At 39.0% G+C, this 20,059-nt stretch overlaps 1 protein-coding gene across 1 annotated transcript in view; it reads left to right on the top strand.

Annotated features, from left to right (window-relative positions):
- The window catches only part of CRYBG1 (crystallin beta-gamma domain containing 1), a gene marked incomplete at both ends in the record, with an annotated part of 65,237 nt that extends 46,359 nt beyond the window's left edge, over positions 1-18,878 (top strand). Inside the window, 9 exon segments of the mRNA XM_082276703.1 lie at positions 2,655-2,781; positions 2,961-2,993; positions 4,753-4,862; positions 5,083-5,212; positions 8,945-9,084; positions 11,379-11,502; positions 12,615-12,773; positions 15,503-15,665; positions 18,790-18,878. Of these exon segments, the coding sequence (XP_082132829.1) occupies positions 2,655-2,781; positions 2,961-2,993; positions 4,753-4,862; positions 5,083-5,212; positions 8,945-9,084; positions 11,379-11,502; positions 12,615-12,773; positions 15,503-15,665; positions 18,790-18,878 (1,075 nt within the window).
- Positions 18,879-20,059: the final 1,181 nt, after the last annotated feature.

Genomic DNA, 20,059 nt, shown 5'->3' with positions numbered 1-20,059 from the left:
CATACATAGAGGTTTTTGGAGAAAGATTCTCTGTGTGTAATAGTACTAACAATACATAATCAAAGCTTAATGCTACTTCTGGTTTCAGGGGCATGGATGATGCCCAGGAGTAAAGGTCTCCAGCACCCTCCTGCCAGCAACCTGGGAGGGAGCTGCTGCTCAGCCTCGCTAAGGCAGTTTGTACATCTGGGGGTTACAAAATCTGTTGTGTCAGGAGAGCTCACTCCCTGTGGGGCAGGATGGTTACTGCCATGCTGCAGAGCACTATTTCAGTTTTTGTTGTGCCTGGCAGCTGGAATGTGTCTCTCTTGCTCAGACATGGAGGCAATGTCTTGCTCTCCATGTCTTTCTGTTAAGTGAGAAGTTGGATTAAGGCAGTGCTCCTTCCTAGGGATAGTCTTGAGGTCTGACAGGTTTAGCTGGTACTGAATTCAGCTGCCTGTCCTTGATGATGTTATTACTACTTTAAGCAGGTTATATGGGCTTCTGAATGGAGAAGCACAAGTATTTCACCATTAAGCCCTGACTCTAGGAACTGTCTAACTGCATGGGCTGAGTTGGATAGAAGAGTGGCACTTAATTATTTAAATCCCATTTATTTAAATGTAAACATATGCAAGTGAGATTTGTTGATTACTTCTCCATTCAGGCTTCTTTTTAGATGGGGGAAACTAAATAACTGCTATCAAGGGATTCTTAGGAGGCTGCTGACATGTCTTACAGTTCACTTTGTATCAGAAACACTTGTTTGCATAGATCTCAATTGAGTACAACTACCATGCACCATAGCTGTATCCTGGCACTTGTGCATTGAACAAGCTAATGAATGTCTGCTGAAGAAATTGTTTAAGGAAACCTCATTTTCACTGCTTTTGGTACATGTGGTATACAGGTATAGACACACCTGAGAAATTTGAACTCTCTGCTCAATTTATTGTACATACCAATGTCTCTCTGATGAATTACTCTGAGGTGAGTTTGAAATGGGCCTTGAAATATGCCGTAAGTAATTAGTGTGTAACAAGTTGGAATAATTGATTATATCTGAGGCAAACCAAGACATGTGAATAGTGATATATGTGAATCACTGTTTGAGTGTTTGCCATGGACAAGTAAAACAAAGTTCATACTCTTGGCACATGTTGATGCAGCTTTATTTCACTTTGAGGCTATCCCGCTTCTTGTATCTGCAGACACTGTGGCATTTGTACTTGGAATAAAACTGCAGCTTAGTAGAATCCACTTGATTGATACACATAGATAATTTATGCGGAATTTCGATGTTGAGAGTTATCTTCCCTTGCAGACTTTAAGATCTGTATAATTTTACTGCTTTATGATATGAAATTTTTTGTTAGTGTTGAAACTCAGTAAGTTTCTGAGCCCACTGAAAGTGGATTTTGGCATAACCTAGCATACACTCGTTATGCACCACACCAGCTAAAATTAAAAGCAGGTTGACTCTGAGTAGAAGATTTCCATGTAGAACCAGGAACCAGCAAGATGTCCTGATTCCTGCATAAATTTAATGAACAAAATGCAGCTGCTGCTGTGGTCTGTTCGAGTATGGGCACTCAAAAAACAACCAAACAGGAAAAAAACAGTGTAAGTATGAGAAAGTTTAGGAAATGTAGTAGTGAAAGGCAAGAGAAGTTCTGCAGGTTATCACTAAATCAAAGGTAGTATAGGTGCAGGAGGTGCTCTCTTTGGGCTCTCAGTATGGAACCAGGGTTAGAAGAACACTGTAGTAGAAGATTTATTGAATGTAGTAGACTATGCATAGCCAGACTAACTGATACCAGATATTTAAAATTGGACCTAAAACACTGCAGGGGTAATTGGACATCAGAGAGATATATGCAGTGATTTGGTTGCTTTTCCAATACTTCAAGTGTGTATCATCTCAAAAGTTGAAAGCCTTTCAAAAAAGGCACATTCCAACTGAGACAGGAGACTTGATGCAGATCTGAGTTTGTGGCCTATGTCAAGCATCAGATCTAACTGAGCAGTTACAATAATGGCTTTGCATTTAAATACATTGATCTGGTCAAATTTGTGGTGGTTTTAATGCTTAACTTTCAAGGATGTTCTTGCTGTCTCTGATTCCTAGCAGGGAAGTCTGCTCTGATTAGCATATATGCCTGTTGTAGCAGCTCAGCATTCTGTTGGGGTGTGTATTTGCTTAAACACAAGTGAACCAAGGCTACAGGCAACATTAAAAAACAGTATTGCTACATTTACTGTCTAGATGACTCTGAAAGTTGGTTTTGTTGGAAAAGCTGTATTCTGATATCTGTCTGGTTTTTGGGGTATTTTTTAGAGAAGAACTTGACCTAGGTAAAATAATAAAACATCTTGGAATATTCTTACTGGAGATAACTTCTAGGGTATGTAGCAGATGATGTGTCTGAACTTGTGGTTTGCTTTAGCTAATTCACTCTGATTTGTATCAACATAGTGAAGAAGATAGTAAAATTCGCATGGGGTTTGCAGTATCAGGTACACTGCTTTGCTCAGGGTTTTAACAGCATCGCAATTTGGAACTTTGTATTTTTTATTTGTTCTTACATTAAGACAGTTATGAACATACACATCTATATTTTGGAACAGTAGTGTGACTTCTACCAACCACCCTCCTCTTCTTTCTCTTTCAGATGGGTGGCTTATGAGAATCCTGAGTTTACAGGGGAGCAGTATATACTGGCTAAAGGGCTGTATCCCAGCGTTGAGGCATGGGGGGGAAAGAATTGCAAAATATCTTCAGTTCAACCCATTGTTGCGGTAAGGAGCTAACTTTATACTTGTTTAGCAAGCTTCTCTGAAGTATTTGGAACTCTACTTTTTCTATCAAGTTCGGTTTATTTACATTATTTAAACAATAATTAATAGTAAATTTTGTATGTTATTTTATCACTGTTGAAATTTTTTTTTTTCACTTTTTCCCCTCAAAACTTTTGCAGGATATTGTTGGAAGCGAAAGGGGTAAAGTCAAGGTAAGACACTTCTCTAAGCACATGAAACATACTGTGTAGTGTCTCTAACGTGTAAATGAAGGAATGGCTATTTGTCCAGTGGAAGACTCATCAGGTATTTGCATAGACGGCTGACTAGTCAGACAAAGAGTGAAAACTGCAGGCGAAGGAAGGCTACTTTCCAAACCTCTTGAGTAAGGCACATTAAGACCCAAGGAAGGTGGGATTTAATACACAGTTGCCATCAGAACTTTCTTAGGGCACTGGCAATGTTTTGGTTCAGCGACTGAGGTGTTTTGGGGTGCCAGTGATTGTTCTGAGGAGCTGGAGCCCGCAGCCCTCTATGCAGAGGTGCAGGACCTGGAGTCTGTTGCTGAGGTGAGGGCTCTACAGGATAGATTTTGTTCTTCTTGGTACAGCTGACTTAACTCCTTTTGAACCTATTTCTTTGGTTAACAGTTTTGCTAGTGGTGGTTGTACTTGAAGGGAGTTATTCACTCACAAATACTGCTGAGTTGTGCTTAAAAGTTAATGCCACCTTTGTCAATAAGTTAAGGGAAGGAAATGGCAGGGAGAACTTGTCTGTTCAGTGAGTTAATATATTTCTACATTGGATTGTCTCCTGTGTGCAAGTACTAATATGTAGTTTTGACAGTAAAGCTAATGGACAGCTTTTTCATCCTTCTTAATTCCGAACCTTTTCAGGTTTGTCCCTGTACAAAGTTATTTTTATTTTCATTTCAGTGAAAATGGTGAGTATATCATGGAACTAAAAACTAAGGAGACAATTCTTAGCTGGTTTGCTACTCCTGATTAGTAGCACGCTTCACTGGAATCTCCTGCACAGGCATAATGCATAAACTATGGGGAATAAAAATCTCAAGGCTGCTTATTTTCAGCTGTGTGCATGAAAAATTATTTGCATCTGTATATTGTGTGCCTATTAAGACCCTATCCTAAGGAAGACCTTATCCTAAGGAAACAAAGAAGTAGAGGCTTGCAGCCAAGAGACTGCATCCATCGTCAGCGTGTTCCTCTTTGGAGAACGCTGTACCTGCCCACACTCCTATCTCTATTAAGAGTGAATAAAGCTGGTAGGCATGCTGTAATGTGAATGACTTCTGTGTGATCATGGCTAATTATCCTCTAACCAAATTAGCAAGTTTGCTGCTTAGAATTTTTTTTTAATAAGGGCAAAAGACTCTGGGGGATGTATCCTCTCTTATCCTTGGAGCAGAGAAAGAGCCAACATGAGGCTGTGTCTACAGCTGTAACAGGCCCATAAAGCCAATCTACCCTGGGAATATATACCATGCCTCTTGGCATGCTGTCTGAGTCCATTGCCAGGATTATGCACCGTTAGCGTTCTGCAAAGCAGAGAGTTTTCATTTACTGGGAAGAGTATGCATTTTTGAGATTAAGCAGATTGATAATATAAAAGAAAACTTTTTATGGCCCTTTAATAAAATGTGTGCCTATTCTGGCCATTCTGTGGGAATTTAAACATCTTACCCAGCAGATAGACCAAGGAGCTATATTTGTTAGTGTTGTTTTAATTATTTTGTATGTTACTAAGTGATGTACAGCCAGAAGTAATTTTTGGAATTGTAACCTTGCTCTCTTGAACAAGTATTGCAACACTGAAGAGGTAACAAACATAGGTAACCAAGGAAGTCTGGGTGTTTTAAGCATGTTTCTATCTAATTATAGAATTAATGGTAGAGATGTAACTGAAGACAGAAGAATGAATTTCCTTAAATATGTTTATAACTTTTTAAAGGTCCAGTTATTTTCAGAGCCTGAATTCAAGGGTAACTGCCAAATATTTGAAAAAAACACAAGATGTATCGATTCATTCGCTGTGAAGTCTTCAAAAATTCTAGATGGCAGGTAAGTTATATTGAATGAATACTGCAAAATCACTAAAATGGTAGAAGTTTTAGAAAAACAACCAGCTTTCTAACACCTGGGGTGGTTCATATATAGGGACCTACAGAGAACAATGCTTTGCAGTTTGCATATCTTTCAGGACAAAACATTGTAAATAATGTTTCTGCATTTTACTGGCACAGATGTCTTAAGAGGAAATTTATTCTCCTCCTTTCTGCAGCTGCATAGTGTATGACCAGGAGGAATTTGCTGGCAACCAGTATGTGTTAGAAGAAGGGATCTATCCTGATCTGACGGCAATGGGTTGTTCACCCCAAGCAGTTCTAAAATCTTTACGGATCATAAATATTGTAAGTAAACATATTAGAAATACTGTAATGATAAGTACAACGATAATTCCTCATTTCTTGCAACAGTAAAAATTCAAACATGCAACAGAGGAGGGTTTGGGTTGGGGGAGTGTTGTTTGTTTGTTTGGGTTTGATTTTTTTCTGTGCAGTAGCAGTTAAATGTCCTAGCTGCATTAAGTCAGGTTTTTTTGACCTCTGTGCTGTTTTTGTAAAGGAGAAGATGTCACAGAAGCAGTTGCCTGGGATCCCTGTTCTTAAAAACAGCTTATAAAAGAACTTCTGTAAAGAATCAAGTCTATTTCCCAGAAAGAGAGACCACTTAGAATGGGTTGAGAAAGTGGTAGGACAGTGTGAAGAAATATCTGTACCATGGGCCTTGTTTTTGATGCATATTGAAAAAACAGGCTAATTTAAGCAACTTTGCATGAAATACATGTAATTATAAAACACTGTTGGTATCATCAGGACAATGGAATTTGAGTTAATCACAAAATAATGCACACTTCTAGATAAGGTAAAGCAACACCCAATACTATTTGGCAAAATCAGGCCGTGATGTTATGTGTTGTGGATACAAACTAAATTACATTTACATATTTTGTAACTCATCAGTGGCCCGGAACGAGTTTACTCAAGCTTATAACCAATCATTATGATGGATCACTTATGGAATCTGCAAGTATCTTTTAAGATCAAAGTAATTACTAGCAAAATGTGGTCAAGATTCCAGGAACTTAACAGCAACATGAGGAGATGGTACTCATTTTAAAAAAGGAGGAGTTCACTATTGAATATCTTCTTGAAGATATATCTGTATTGAATTTGGCAACTTTATTGCACTCCACTGTAATTTTAGTAACCTGTCAGCAGTGTAGCAGTTGATGAAGGAGAGCTAAAATGTGTCATCCTCTTTCATGTCTCTGGAGAATTTTGATGTACTCTGTAAACAAACAACTGCAGCAAGAACGTCTGCCTTCTGAACTCTCTGTCTAGTAGACAGATCCTATTAAAAACAATAGAATTGTTTCTAGCCAAGCTAGGTGGGTGATCATAATGAATTAAAATAGGTTTTTCTGTACATGTCAGTAGTTCCTGGGTTTAGAATGCTTGTTTCAAGCTGGAAGGATCAGCTTACTTTTGAAAGATTTACTATTTGTGACAGACTGTTGCATTAAAACATAAATGCCAGTTCTGTGCTTCTTTAAGTTCTTTACACTTGTGAAACTTGTTCTAGCATTTTGTCACACTTCAGACAGTAGCACAGACCTGCATCTGCCTGCAAATCATGTGCTGCTGCTTCCTTCTTCAGAGGCTCCCTATCTGCGGAGAAGAGGAAAATGGGTTACTTTGCTCATTGGTTTATTAGCAAACCAGTACAGAAAGAATGATAATTTCTATTTAACTATTTATATTGTTTATTTTTCATGATTTTCCAAAAGCTTGAACCTTATTACTTTAGCTCCTGGTTTCACCTCTCAGACTTATTTTGGGCCTGTATTTTGGCAGTGCCAATCTTAATTCCTCCCCACCATCTGCTGCTTCTATAACTTTCCTCAGGATTTTTCTGTGACATTTCTATACAAGAAACACCTTTGCTATTTTAATGTCATGTTAGTGTATTTATCTAGTTAAGCTCCCCTTTGCAGGGATCTTTTTGTAAGGAACCATTAAAAAAATAAAAAAAGGAAATTAAAGGGATATTTGATACACTTGTAAGTGAAAGCTAAAAGGGCTTTTTTAAATCAGGGAACTTATAAAACTATGCAAAGGGTTGTTCATAAGCTCAAGGTTTATGGGGTTTTTATGCCACTATATCTCGGTTGTGCTTGCTTTGCATGCTCCACATGGTTATGCTGCAGATACAAAATAGTATTTTTCCTTCTTGAGTTTGACACGTTCTTTTTCCTGAACATACTATAAAAAACAGCTGTGAATGTGGTTTATGCTTGAACAGTCATCTGAAATTACTTTTTAATGAGCAACTCTGTGGAATAACTAAATGTAGATATACAGGAACACCAGCTTGGTACAGTAGATGGGAAGTACTGAAAGAAAATTCATGAGCTGACCTTGCACTTCTCACTGTGGGAAGTGTTTTATGTAACAGTGTTGCTGCTGAATCAAAAAATGCCCAGTGTAAGGTGTGGCAGAAAATTGGAGGATTTCCTTTTCTGTTTCTGTTTTCTTTGCAAGTAGATTATTTCTAAAGCACTACATGAGGTTGAAAGGCTGTTGCCTGAGAAGTTGCATGTCTCAGAGGGCAGGTGCCAGTCAGTAAAAGGGCTTAGAGTTCAGAGACACTGGGACATCATCACAGCGTGACTGGTCCTGCTGGACTCTTTACCTGTGGTGATGCATGACAGTCTAACTGGTGTTGCCTTTCATGGTGGGGCTGAGCATACTCTGATTTTGGAGTAAAGTGAAAAGGCCTCTCCTGGCATTTTCCACAGCCTAGCAGCATGTATGCTATCAGGAAGCATAGCTCAGCTGCTGTGTGGTAACCTGGACCGCTGTACAGATAATGGTGACACTCACACAACGCTGTCATCTGAGCCCTTAAACATCTAAAGGAAGATTAAAGAGGAATTTAGGCACTAGAAATTGGTAGATGGGATGTCTTGACTAATAAATTCATATGGAAGCATGCATATATGAGCTGCCATGCATGCGTGGAGCCAGATCTGCCTTGGAGGGCCTGTTTCCATGCCTGAGGCTGATGGGAGTCTGTCGAGACTTTGCGTCATGTCAGGTGTTCCTGATCCAGTTGATGTGAGTGCACTGAACACATGCCAGAAGTAAGGAGCTCTTCTGGCTGTGGTGTTGGTTTTTATGCAGTCGTTGCTGGAAGATTTATGAGAAAGGGAGTGGCAGTGTCATTTGTGTCTGAGTGTACACTGTAACACCAGGACACTCAGGCTTAATTGACTTTACCCTGGGGAACTTCAAACCCTACCTCCCAGCTTCCACAGGAAGGCCTTCATTATGAGAGGTTATTTCCAGTCCACTAAAGATACCTTGCCCCACAGAAAAGAGTCCAAGGTTCCCTTTCCAGAAGACATTCAAACTGGATTCAGTGATGCAGGGAGCTTCATGTGGGCAGAATCCCTTTGACACCAGAAGCACTTTGACAGAGATGGAGAAGAATCATCTCCCCAAAGCGATTTGGAGGATTCAGATGTTATAATTTTCACTTGTCATGAATTTTACTTCAGTAATATGGATCTTGAATCTTTTGTCTAGTCAGAGATTGATGTTGCCGTAACCTACTGTAAAAGTTAAAAATTAATGCAGTTAAGTGATAAGCAGTGCTGACAAGGTGTCACCATTTGAAGCTGTAGAAATCAGTATTATCTTACTGTCTGTTCAGCTCTTTATATGAAAATTCCCTTGAGTGGGGGTTAGTGCAATGGAAGAGAGATTTGGCACTGATTAAAATGTATTTTAAAACATACTTAAGGTATTGTGCAAGAATCAGCCACAGAGATCTTTGTGCCTTAAAATAAGGAAGTTTTATGTTCCATGCAAGAAGATCCCTTGTGTGATTTGTATAAGGGTTTTTTATGACTTTTCAAGTTTAAGTAGAGCGCTGAAGAGCAAAAACATTCAGGGTTTTTGATCTTAAACAATCAAGAAGAAACCTCTGAAATAAAAGGGCTTATGTGGAGTACTGATGTTCACAGTCACCATCTGGAGTTCCAACACCCTATAAAAGCACTCATCTTCCTTTTGCAGGAGCTGTCTGAGCCCTGCATAGCTCTTTTTGAAAAGATGGGTTTCCAAGGAAAGAAAATCGAATTCAGTACAGAAATCTTAAATCTTCAGTTCCTGGGATACAATCCTCGAATAGCTTCAGTTCAAGTCCTCGGCGGCATGTAAGTTTAAAATCACCTTTTGATTCTTTAGAGTGATGTACTTATTCAAATTTACAGGTGAAATGGAATCACACAATGTAAAATTAGAGTATCATGTGTGTAGTGCATTAATGCCATTTCTTCTTACAGAGCATTTTCATATCCTGTTTCAACAATATGTTATCATTGACTCATGGTCCTGTACTAAAGTTGAAATTAATTTGAATAAAGCTGTCAAGGAAACTTGCATCTTCTCTCATGTCCTATTATAAAAATCAGCTTGGATAGCATCCTTAAAACCAACTTCTATGCTCTTGGTTTAGGTTTCAGACATAAAAAAATAATTTAGTTTGTGATCTGTGTCATAAGTTCAAGATGTTTTTTAATAAGTCTTCATGTTCATCCTTTAACCTCTACTATGGACACAGAGGTGCAATTAGACCACAATCTCACCTATTTTGGTGTTAGTAGTAATAGTCCCTTTTACTTCAGGAACTGGATGAGAATCTAGCAGTTAGATTTGGTAGGTGTTTTCAAGCAGTCGTGTTCTCTGAGTATACTCTTGAAGATCATGTAAAAAATAGTCTGTGATGAAATTTAAAAGCTGTTTGGAAGCATTTTTGAAACTACTGTCCTATATTTTAGGATTCCAGCAGATCTGTTAAGTTCTCTTTTTGGGTTTTTTTCCACCTGTTGTTAACCTCTACCTCTAAGATACTTGCCTCCAGTTTTGGTGGGTTTTGTAGCTTTGAGGGTTTTTTTTTGTTTTTAATGATAGATCCATGTTACTGTTGCTTTGCATTTAAATGTGCTCTTTTGAAGAGAGGAATTTCCAAGGTGTGTGCTAGAGAGATGCTGTTGGGTAGCTTAAGACTGCCCTCAAGTGGATAGCTATAATAAATCTGTAGAGCAAACCATTTTCCCCATCTGGATAAGCTGGTCAAAGGGTTTCCTTAGCACACTGAACTGAACTTTGACACAAAGGTAGTAAGAAAAAGTACATATTTGTATTTTGAAGCCTCCTAAGGTTTCAGTATCTTTCACCATAACCACAATACAGTTGATTCTCACTTTCCATAACATGAAGTCAAACATCAAGTTACTCCTTTGCCAATGTCATGATTCCAGGTAATGGAATCGTGCATTGTGTGTGTTTCCTGTCCAATGAATATGTGTGGGGTGTTTTTTCTGGTGGATCACTGGAAACATAGAATATGATATGAAAATTCTGATTTCATTATAGCAATGTCAGCTGCTGAAATGTGTCAAAGTACAGGGTTTACAGTTTCCTTGCCCCTGCTGCCTCCCTTATTGAAGAGGGTTTCATCTTCTCTTCCTTTGCTAAGAGACCATCCTTTATAATTCTCTTAATTTCATACCTGGGGCTAGATGTGTATTAGGCAGTGAAAATCCACCAAAATTAAAGTGAGTGTGCTTCTGGATGGAGATGTCTGGTGACAAATCAGTCAGTGGAAGGAGGTAACCTGAAACTTGCATATTGAGTGTTCATGTGCTCAAACCCCCATGGCCACTGGACTGTCCCAGCACATCAGTGTGAGAAAACTCTACAAATTGCACTGTATTGCAGCCTATTTTGAAGCCCAGCCATAATTCACTGGTTGTGCCAATAATGGAGAATCAGAAGTTGGGTTCTGACAGATTACACTCAATGTGTGATTTTAAGCATAGCTGGATGCACGCTATGGAACACTAAACAAAATTTTTCTATGTGCACTCTTGCTCTATCTCTTCCCCACCACCCTTTCAGGTATTTGGAAAGAGAGGTGTTATGAAATAAAACCTCTACCCAAATACCTGAGAGAATTTCACCCTGTTGCAGTTTCCAGTATTTGCTTGTTCCAGTCTGCATCCATAGTAGTTCTTTCTCACGCACACCAGGCCTGGCCAAGTTCAGATACACAAAACAGCTGGAAAACAGCTGGTTCTGCACCTGCAGCAGTGTAGCATATACAGCACATGTGGCATATAGATCTATGCTCCTTGAGGAGTCACAGTGCCTCCTGAAAACAAATGGTATTTAAAAGTTGGGTTCTCCCACAAAAATGCTTTGTTTCATTCAGCTTGTAATTTTTAAATAATAGGACTCTAAAATTTGAACTCCTGTGTACTCATGTTAATGTGGCTGATCTAAATCACGATGTAATGCTGCTATTTTTTAAGGCCTGTTACAAAGGTCATTGGGTTTCCAAAGCTAAACACTACTATGTTGTGGGACAGACTTCTATTAAACTCATTTATTGATTCCAAAGCAGAATTTGGCAGTTAAAACATTGTCTTATTTTTTCTCCTCATAGATGGATAATTTACGAACACACTAATTACAGGGGACGTCAGATGTTGTTAACACCAAATGAAATTCCAGACTGGTATAAAGCCAGTGGCTTTTGTCAGATAGGTTCTCTGAGACCTTTACTGCAGGTGAGTAGGCTTTGACATGAGCTTATCAAGTACTAATTTATATCTTGTTACGGGGTTGAGGAGATATTATGCAGTTGAAAGCAGTGTTACAGCCTTGTCACAGGCATGTGACAAACTTCAGCATTGGCAATTGTGTAAAGAAATCACTCCAGAATTTCGTGTGTAATAAAAGCTGTTTGATTATGCTACATGGCTTTGCAGTTACACTGCTTAAACTGTTCATTAGGAACATCCTTTAAACCAAAGTACAGAAGACAGCATATAAGGATTAATTAAGGATTAATAAATAATGGCTATAACTGCTATATATAAAGTATTGTAACTTGTTTCATAACTAGCACCCAGACTGGTTGTTGGCATATCTGTATTTTTTACGGAACAACAAGAAAATTGGGGGGGGGAAAAAAAAATATACCTCAGTTTAGGAGGGAAGGTCCCTCCCCGCTTATTACTTGGCAGAATGATTTGCAAATCTAATGCAAAATTTATTCTTGTCATGCCCTTTTCATTTTGTTCTCTAAATAAGGACCATATGATCTTGTCCAATGGTGCAGCAGTCCTGGGAGCTTTAACATCTGAGGTTCTTGCTGAGCCATATTTCCTTGGAGAAACAGCTTTTTCTAATTCACAGGGTACTTGTACCTGTAACCAACTGCATTTTCTTGCTGTCATAGCTTTGTCTTCATATAGCCCTAAGCAGAGTTAGGAATAATGCATTTTGACTGCCCTGCTGAGAGCTTGTCTGAACAGAGGTGTTCATGTGTAATGGGCCACACAAGTGCACCCTTAAAAGCTCAGAGCATCTATAGGAGTTAGCAGAGAGAAGTTAGTTCTGCTCTGAATTAAAAATTTTTAGCTTTCCACTGTGTGCTGATTTCAGTGCTTAGGAAAGCCTAAAACTCTCCATTGCAGAGTGGCGAGTTCTCAAAGCTTGTCTTGCCCAAGATGTTTATGGGCTTCTGAATTAAATCATTGAATAAAAAAGTAAAGGTTTCAGAAAGAAAGAGGGAGTTTTGGGGTTCAGCACTGACAGTAGCTGCTCTGAAGTTAACCCAGAGCAGGATATCTTCTCTGCTGAGATTGTGGTTAAAGAGTTCCTTTGTTTTCTGCAGAAACGTGTGTACTTCAGGCTTCGAAACAAGGAAACGGGAAAATTCATGTCAGCTGATGGAAACCTAGATAATCTGAATCTTCTCAGAATACAGGTTGCAGAAGATACAGACTCAGATGATCAAATCTGGGTTTATCAGGATGGATTCATAAGGTGTCGGGTAAGGTTTGAGTTCAATGTGCATTTTCTCTTTTCCTCTCCAATTGTAGGGCTTTATGAATTTAGCTCCTACTGCAGAATCTTCATTTATTTTATAGGCTTAATCTGTTTCAATTATAATGTAATCTTTCTGTTGGGAGTTGGTTTTTGTGGGTTTTGTTTTGATCAACTCTGGCTTTTTTCAGGTGAAAAACAAACAACAACAAACTAGTTGTATGATACTTTTTTGATATAATTGAAATTTTGAGAGAAAATATTGCAGAAGTATCCAAGCAGGGGAGACTTTTTCAAGTACTGATAATATTTTGAACTATGCATACCTTGTGGTAGGACAGTTAGTGTAATGTAGATTGATATCCTCTTCTGCATTTAGGCAAGCTTAAAGATAAAATCCCACTCTCTTGAGCTGTTTGGGGGTGGGGGTTTTTTTTGTTTTGTTTTGGGGTTTTTTTGTTTGTTTTCTGACTATCCCTGTATTTGTCAAATCCATCCTTTTTCCTTTCCTCTGTACAAGTTTCCAAATGAAGCCTTACTTTTCTCACAGTCCATAAAACTAATCACGTGCAAATTGTCATTGAGGTGAGCAGAGGTATGCGCAGTTCATATAATGTTTAAGCATGAACAGTCTTAGGTAGGGATGCCACCCAAAAGAAAATTAAGTTACTTTAATACTGTTAAACAGCTTGACTGCAAAGAATCATGTGAACTTTTTCTATAGGATTGTATAACTTCAAAGGAGCCATTTATAACTATGTCATCTATGCTGGAGGGAAGAATCTTACTGTTAATAAGCTAAGGCATTGTTCAGACATGTTTACAGGACACATGCAGTTGTAAAAGGGATTTATGCAGACAGCAAAATGATGCAAAGTAAGCTAAAAGCTTTAATATCACATACAAAAGACTTCTCTTTTGATGGTGCCTCTCAAACATGTCACTGAAAGTTTTCATATTGAGGCAGTGCTGTATTATACGGCTTTGGATAAATGCTCCTGGGTTTTGCCCCTTTTTCTGTGCAATTCTTCTGTGCACAGAAAATACACAGCTTGTGCTGTATAGCAATCAGGTAGCTTAGTGCAGAGTGCAAGCTGGCAACTTTGATCTTAAGTGACTGAACTGTTAGAGAGCTCTGCCATCTTTCTGGCGAATGATAGTAAATCCATTTTGCACAAACCAAAAATCGGGGTTTACCACATATTACAAAGAAAACTGGGCTACCTGCACATAGGCAGACATAGGTCACTGGAAAAACCTGCACCTTCCTGTAAGCTTGGGTCATCTCAGTGACTGTGTCACAGTACCTTGGGCTGTGCCTGGGGTTTTCAAGGAAGGGCCGTTTTAAGTATGTGGGATAACCAGTAAGCAGGATATGAAAGTCAATCTGCTCCTTTTTTCAGAAATAGATGTGAATGCAGGTTTCCTTACTCTTTATGAGTTTCTTGGAGATGGGTGAAGTACTGGCCCAGTGGACCTAATGTCTAAGCTCAGAGTTTTCCTAGTTCCACTAGAGAATGCTTCAGATACAAATGGGAATTTCACAGCTAAGTCGACTTACTCGAATCCTAGGTTATGATAGTTAGAAGTATGACTTTTTCAAGAAATAGTGCTTTCAAAAGCACTTGTAAAAATAATTTAGGGCCATTTCAACAATGGCAGATGAGTGTTTAACCTGCCACAGAAGTGCATTCAGTAGTTAAAAGGCACAGCTTATGGTGATCTACTGAAAATCGTTTTATCTAGAAAAATTAACTGTTACTTAGTAATACAGCCTTAATACTCCTTTGAAGTAAGCTTAATTTTTGCCAGCTCTTTTTTTAACCAAGAATACATTTGCAGACTTTTGGAATCAAGTAATACAAGTGACTAGGAAAAGAGTGTAGAACAAAGAAGCAAATATTACTGTGATACCCTGTGAAATGCATACACTTGATACTGTGCAGTTATGTCCTTTATCTGAAAAGGTTACTGCAAAACTAAAAGTGATTGAAAGAAAAAAGAATGTTCAGAGGAAATGGAGAGCCTCTATGGAAGGAAGAGACAAAATAGTGAGGACATTTTAGCCATTTGAAGGATGGTGTGCTTGAAGTCTCTGCAAACATAGCATGGACAAAGACATCCCTTAAAATGATCAAGGGATGAGGAGAGTTTCAAATGAAACTAGTTGCATATCAAATTATTCCTAATTTTTTTAAAATAGTGGTAGTTAGGATTTGGAACTGCTTGCCACAGTATCGAAGGGCTACGATACACAAGAGTGTTCATGTAAAATCACTGATCTTGGTGGGTAGTGACGAATAAATTTACACATGGGACGGAAAATGAGCATTAAAGATACGGGGATGCATGGAAAAGCTTCTGGGCTGGCAATTGCTGTAGACTGAAGAGATAACCAGGAACATACTGCATACAAGAGTTCGGTCAATGTAATCTTCCACAGTATCAATGTAATCTTTGGTTATTGGCCGCTGCTAGAGACAGGTGCTAATTGTTCCTTTTGATCTGATACAGGGTTGTTATTTTACAGTTCCTGTGTAGTGCAGAGTGTCAGCAGAAACAGGAACAAAAGAAAAACGAGTCTTGAGTTTGGGGCAAAAATCGATTCCTTGAGGGAAACTAATTCCTAAATTCTATTCTCACCTGATGCTATCTCTCCTATTTGATAAAAAAACCCAGCTGACACTAGAAGTAAGGCCATTTTGAATAATTGCTGTTGCCTTCCTGATGACACAGATGGCAGAGGATTGCTGCTTGACAATTGTTGGAAATCTTATAACTCCTGGCTCTAAACTCGGTCTGTCATTTGAGCGGAATGAAGACAAACAATATTGGCATATTAGTCCCGATGGCAGAATTTATAGCAAGATGAAACCCAAGCTGGTTTTAGATATCAAAGGTAAGCAAATGTTATCTCATTACATTGGGTCTTAATTACATGGTATTTGCAGTGGGATACACACTAAATGTGCCTATAAATTAAGGATGGTGCTTTAGTTGCTTTAATCTAGAAGCAAAAGACCCGATCAGCTAGTTTGACCTCCTGAATTATACAGGCCCTAAGACTTCATTTCATTTCTCCTACATACCATTTAGTAACTCACAGTACTTGCTTATCTTGTATTCTCAGTGTCCACTCACTGTAGATAGCCTCAGTTAATTTTTGGGCAATGTGAATATGTTTACTTAAAATGCTGAAGCAAGAACAACCTAACTTCTCATTAACTTTAATTTCTATAGAGCAAATTTTCTTACCTAGTAGTTGTAGATGAAATAGCCAAAGGATATTAGGAAAGCAATGGCAGGCTTGTATACTGATGTGATTAGATGCAAAAAGGTGGGGGGTTTTTGTTTATTAATGGTTATGCCGCTATGGCAAGCATGAGACTCTGCCATAGCAGCCTAGGGTCTGTGAGCACTTGATGTGTATTTTGGAGTCACTTTTGTCATAGTAATTTGATTTGTGTAGATACTGTTTCTGAAGTTTGTTTTCAGACCTTCACAGAAAGACTGAAAAGTAGAAAATTGAATGATTAGGAGAATTAGCATAATCAAATGTTCTTACATAATTGCTTTTTTGGGTGAGGGGAGTAAACATTTTATATATCTGTTTTATTCTATTTCTATTAATATTTTAGCTGTTTTAAAATTAATTCTTAATTGATGCTATGACATTAATTACATCAATTACAACCACCACCTCCCCCCCAAAAAAAACCCAAACCAACCAGAAAAATATCATAGTCAACAGTCAGCATTTTAGAATTAAACAGGACTGAACTCCTAGAATCATAGAATATCCTGAGTTGGAAGGGACCTATAAGGATCATCAAAGCCCAACTCCAGGCCCTGCAGAGGACACCCCAAGAGCCACACCATGTGCCTGACAGCATTGTCCAAACGCTTCTTGAACTCTGTTGGGCTTGGTGCTGTGACCACTTCCCTGGAGAGCCTCCTTCAGTGTTCAAACACCCTCTGTGGGAAGAACCTTTTCCTAATATCCAACCTAAAACTCCCTGATGCAGCTTCAGGCCATTCCCTCAGGTCCTGCCACTGGTCACCAGAGAAGAGATCAGTGTCTGCCCCTCTTCTCCTCACAAGGAAGTTGTAAACTGTAGTGAGGTCTCTCCTCACTCTCCTCCAGGCTGAACAGACCAAGGGACCTCAGCTGCTCCTTGTATGGCTTCCCCTCAAGGCCCTTCACCTTCTTTGTAGCCTCCTTTGGATGCTCTCTAATAGCTTTGTATCTTTTTTTATATTGTGGTGCCCAAAACTGCACACAGGACTCAAGGTGAGGCTGCTCACTCAGGGTGAGCACAGAGCAGAGTGGGACAATCACCCACCACAGCTGGGTAGGACTGTCAGAACTGTGAGATCAGGGTTATCTGGTGTCTGACCATAATGCAACAGTGGCACAAATGGTCACAAATTCTCTTTACTGCCACAAAAAGCTAATGAACATTAACTATAAACTTAACAAAAACACTCCAGTTCAAGGAGAGTCTAGTCACAATGACTGCATACCTTTTTTTAAAACCCATTCTAAGTGGCACCAAACAAGCAGAAATACTATTGCATTGCCTTTTCTTCAGTTAATCATGTTGAAGGCAATTATGTATTCTGCATTTATAACTGAAGAAGTTCACAAAGGATAGGTCTGGTGGTGGAAGTATAGATGCACTCTTAGCTTTAAAACAAAGTAAATCTGTACAGTAAATACAAAACAGTAGATACATGTAGCTTTTATTTGAGAAAGCCTAGTAGGAACATTGCCTGTTCCTGCCAATTCTGCTGATCCATTCTGGACCACGAATAGTGCGTTAAAGAATTCCTCAGCAAATGAATGCAGTTGTTTAACTGTGCAGTTGCCAGTGCCACCTTGTGGACAAACTGGCACAGCACAAAGCCTTGTCCAGAGCACCATGCTATCAAAGTAAACAGTCTCTCCGTCCACTGGAAAAAAAAATCCCATCTTTTCCCATTTTAGCGTGTTTACATTCTATCAGACACCACTTAAAAACAAATTTTGCACTCACAGTGCTAACTGAGCTACAAAAAATAACATGAGCTGCATAGCTCAGTATGTTACATTCAACACAAGCTTTCAGCTGTCAAGTTTGTCTTCTGCTCAGCCAGGGAGGGTGAGGCAATTGGGGTGCAGAACACAAAGACAGTGGTCGTGGGAGTGTTGCAATGCTTTGTATAAATGGTTGGCTCAGACGGCTGCTTCCAGTGGGAATACCACTTGCTTTGCAGGTGTGTTGTACTACAGGAGATGCACGTGTCCTACATTTCTGCATTATGTACTAGATCTGAGGGAAAAAACCATCAATTCTGACTTTCAGCTCTAGTCAAATGTGTCTTTGCTTCCCAGTTTCTTAAGTCAGAATATTAATGGTGCTCTTCTATGAGAACGTGTTTGGCATTGCATCGTGTAAGCAGATTAAGCTCTTCTAAGAAATGTTCTTATTTTGCATTCAGATATGTTCAGCTGCCAGTGCAAACAGCTGAACATTCTGGTCAAAATAAAGGATTATAATGGCAAGGAGTAAACCAGTGCCAGACCTTGTCTCTGACATGGTGACATGCATATTGTCTGTTAGTAGCAGGACTTACTTCATCATCTAAACATCTTCACTCCATTTTCAGAGCCAAGTGACAATTGACAACTGTTGCAGGAAAACTGAATTAGTCAAGCATGACTTTTGGGAAGTGACAGTCTTCAACACTGCAATACTGAGTGTATTTCAGTGTTTCTTTCCCTTTCCATCCAGGCTGAAAAAGGCAAAAAACTGAACTACTGAAGGGGTGGCGAGAATAAGGCAGATTGATCCTGGTTAATTCAAAAACTGTTTCAAAATGAATTCCAAAAGCAGGCAGTGATGAAAATGCATTTGTCTTCTCAGATCCATGGGTTGAAGAGAAACTGTCTACACCAGCTCTTACTAGAGCTTTTCTGAGACCTAGAATATTTGTCTCTTATTTCAAAGATAATCTCCCCTCTTTGAAATTTCTCTCTACAGGAGGCACACAGTATGATTGTGACCATGTCGTTGTCAACACAGCCAATGAAGAAAAGTTAACGCAGTGTTGGGAACCACTGGTTGTATAAACCCAAAGAAGGAAAGATGATGTTTGAATTGGCCACTATTCTGGACACTGGAATCAGCACTGCCATCTCTGGAGGATACAGGATCAACAATGAGAGTTTTGTCTTTTCTTCACAATTTTAAAAAGAACAAGCAACAGAATGATTTCACCTCCCTATCCAAGATTATTATCCCTATAAAAGCTTGGGTATCTCAAAACCTTTTTTTTTTGAATCCTTACAACTCAGTGTTGCATAGAAAGTGGCAGTATGCCTCAGGCTAGAATGGGACAACTAAACACGGGTGAGACCACATGGAGTTACAATTCTGTCAGTGTGTAGTTAACCCAGAATAGTCAGTAAGTGTAACCTATTTTATAAAGGACAGGAGTGCAGTGCATATGTGGCTATAGCAACGTGGACCTATGAGCTGTAGTATAGAGAAATATTCACTACGGGAAATTAATATATTTGGTTCACTGGAACAAACTTATGTTTACTGAAAATTTAAAGACTGCTAGTACAGCACATCCAAAGAATTTTTAACATGTGGCTTCAAGTTTATTTAGTAAGCTAATATAGTAAGTCCTAAATGCAGAAAAAATTCTAGATTTTCTCATGTATAGAGGATGTAAAGTAGCAGATATTTTGTTAGAAAAAGAGAGGGCTGGCAAAAGGATGCATTGAAATATGAAGAATTTGCCCATTTTCTAGGTTGCCTAACTTCTTGAGTTGTGGCTATTTTTCTTCTTTGCCATGTCACATTTGTACCTTTTAAAACAGTTTCAGTAAGTAGAGTCTTCCTGAACTCCAAAATCTTATAGAAAACAAGAATTCTTAGGGAAAATATCACTAAAGATGACTCCAACAGCACATAAGCACTGTGGTTACTGAGTTTTCCAGCCATTGCCTGTTGGGCTTACCATGGAGAATGCCAGACTCCCCAGACATTCTGGTGATGTTGGAGAGCAATGTTTGTGGGGGGCTGCTGGCTCCCCATTGGACAGAAGTGTCAGACTCCCCTAGGAAAGGGCACAGCCAAGCCTGGATATGTCCCCAGCCACAAAGGCTATGCCCATTCCAAGTAAGCGTAACTGGTTTAGTAAAGAACTTGTGACAAGTAGGATGTCCTGATGACTGCAGGAGATCCTTCTGTTGCCCTGCTTTGAACCTGGTCATGTTAGTTTTCCTTAATAATGTTGGCA

The sequence above is a fragment of the Coloeus monedula genome (genome assembly GCF_965178545.1).
Source record: "Coloeus monedula genome assembly, chromosome: 2".
Classification (NCBI taxonomy): domain Eukaryota; kingdom Metazoa; phylum Chordata; class Aves; order Passeriformes; family Corvidae; genus Coloeus; species Coloeus monedula.
Note: the sequence above shows the minus strand (reverse complement) of the source record. Positions and strands in the feature narration are given on the sequence as shown.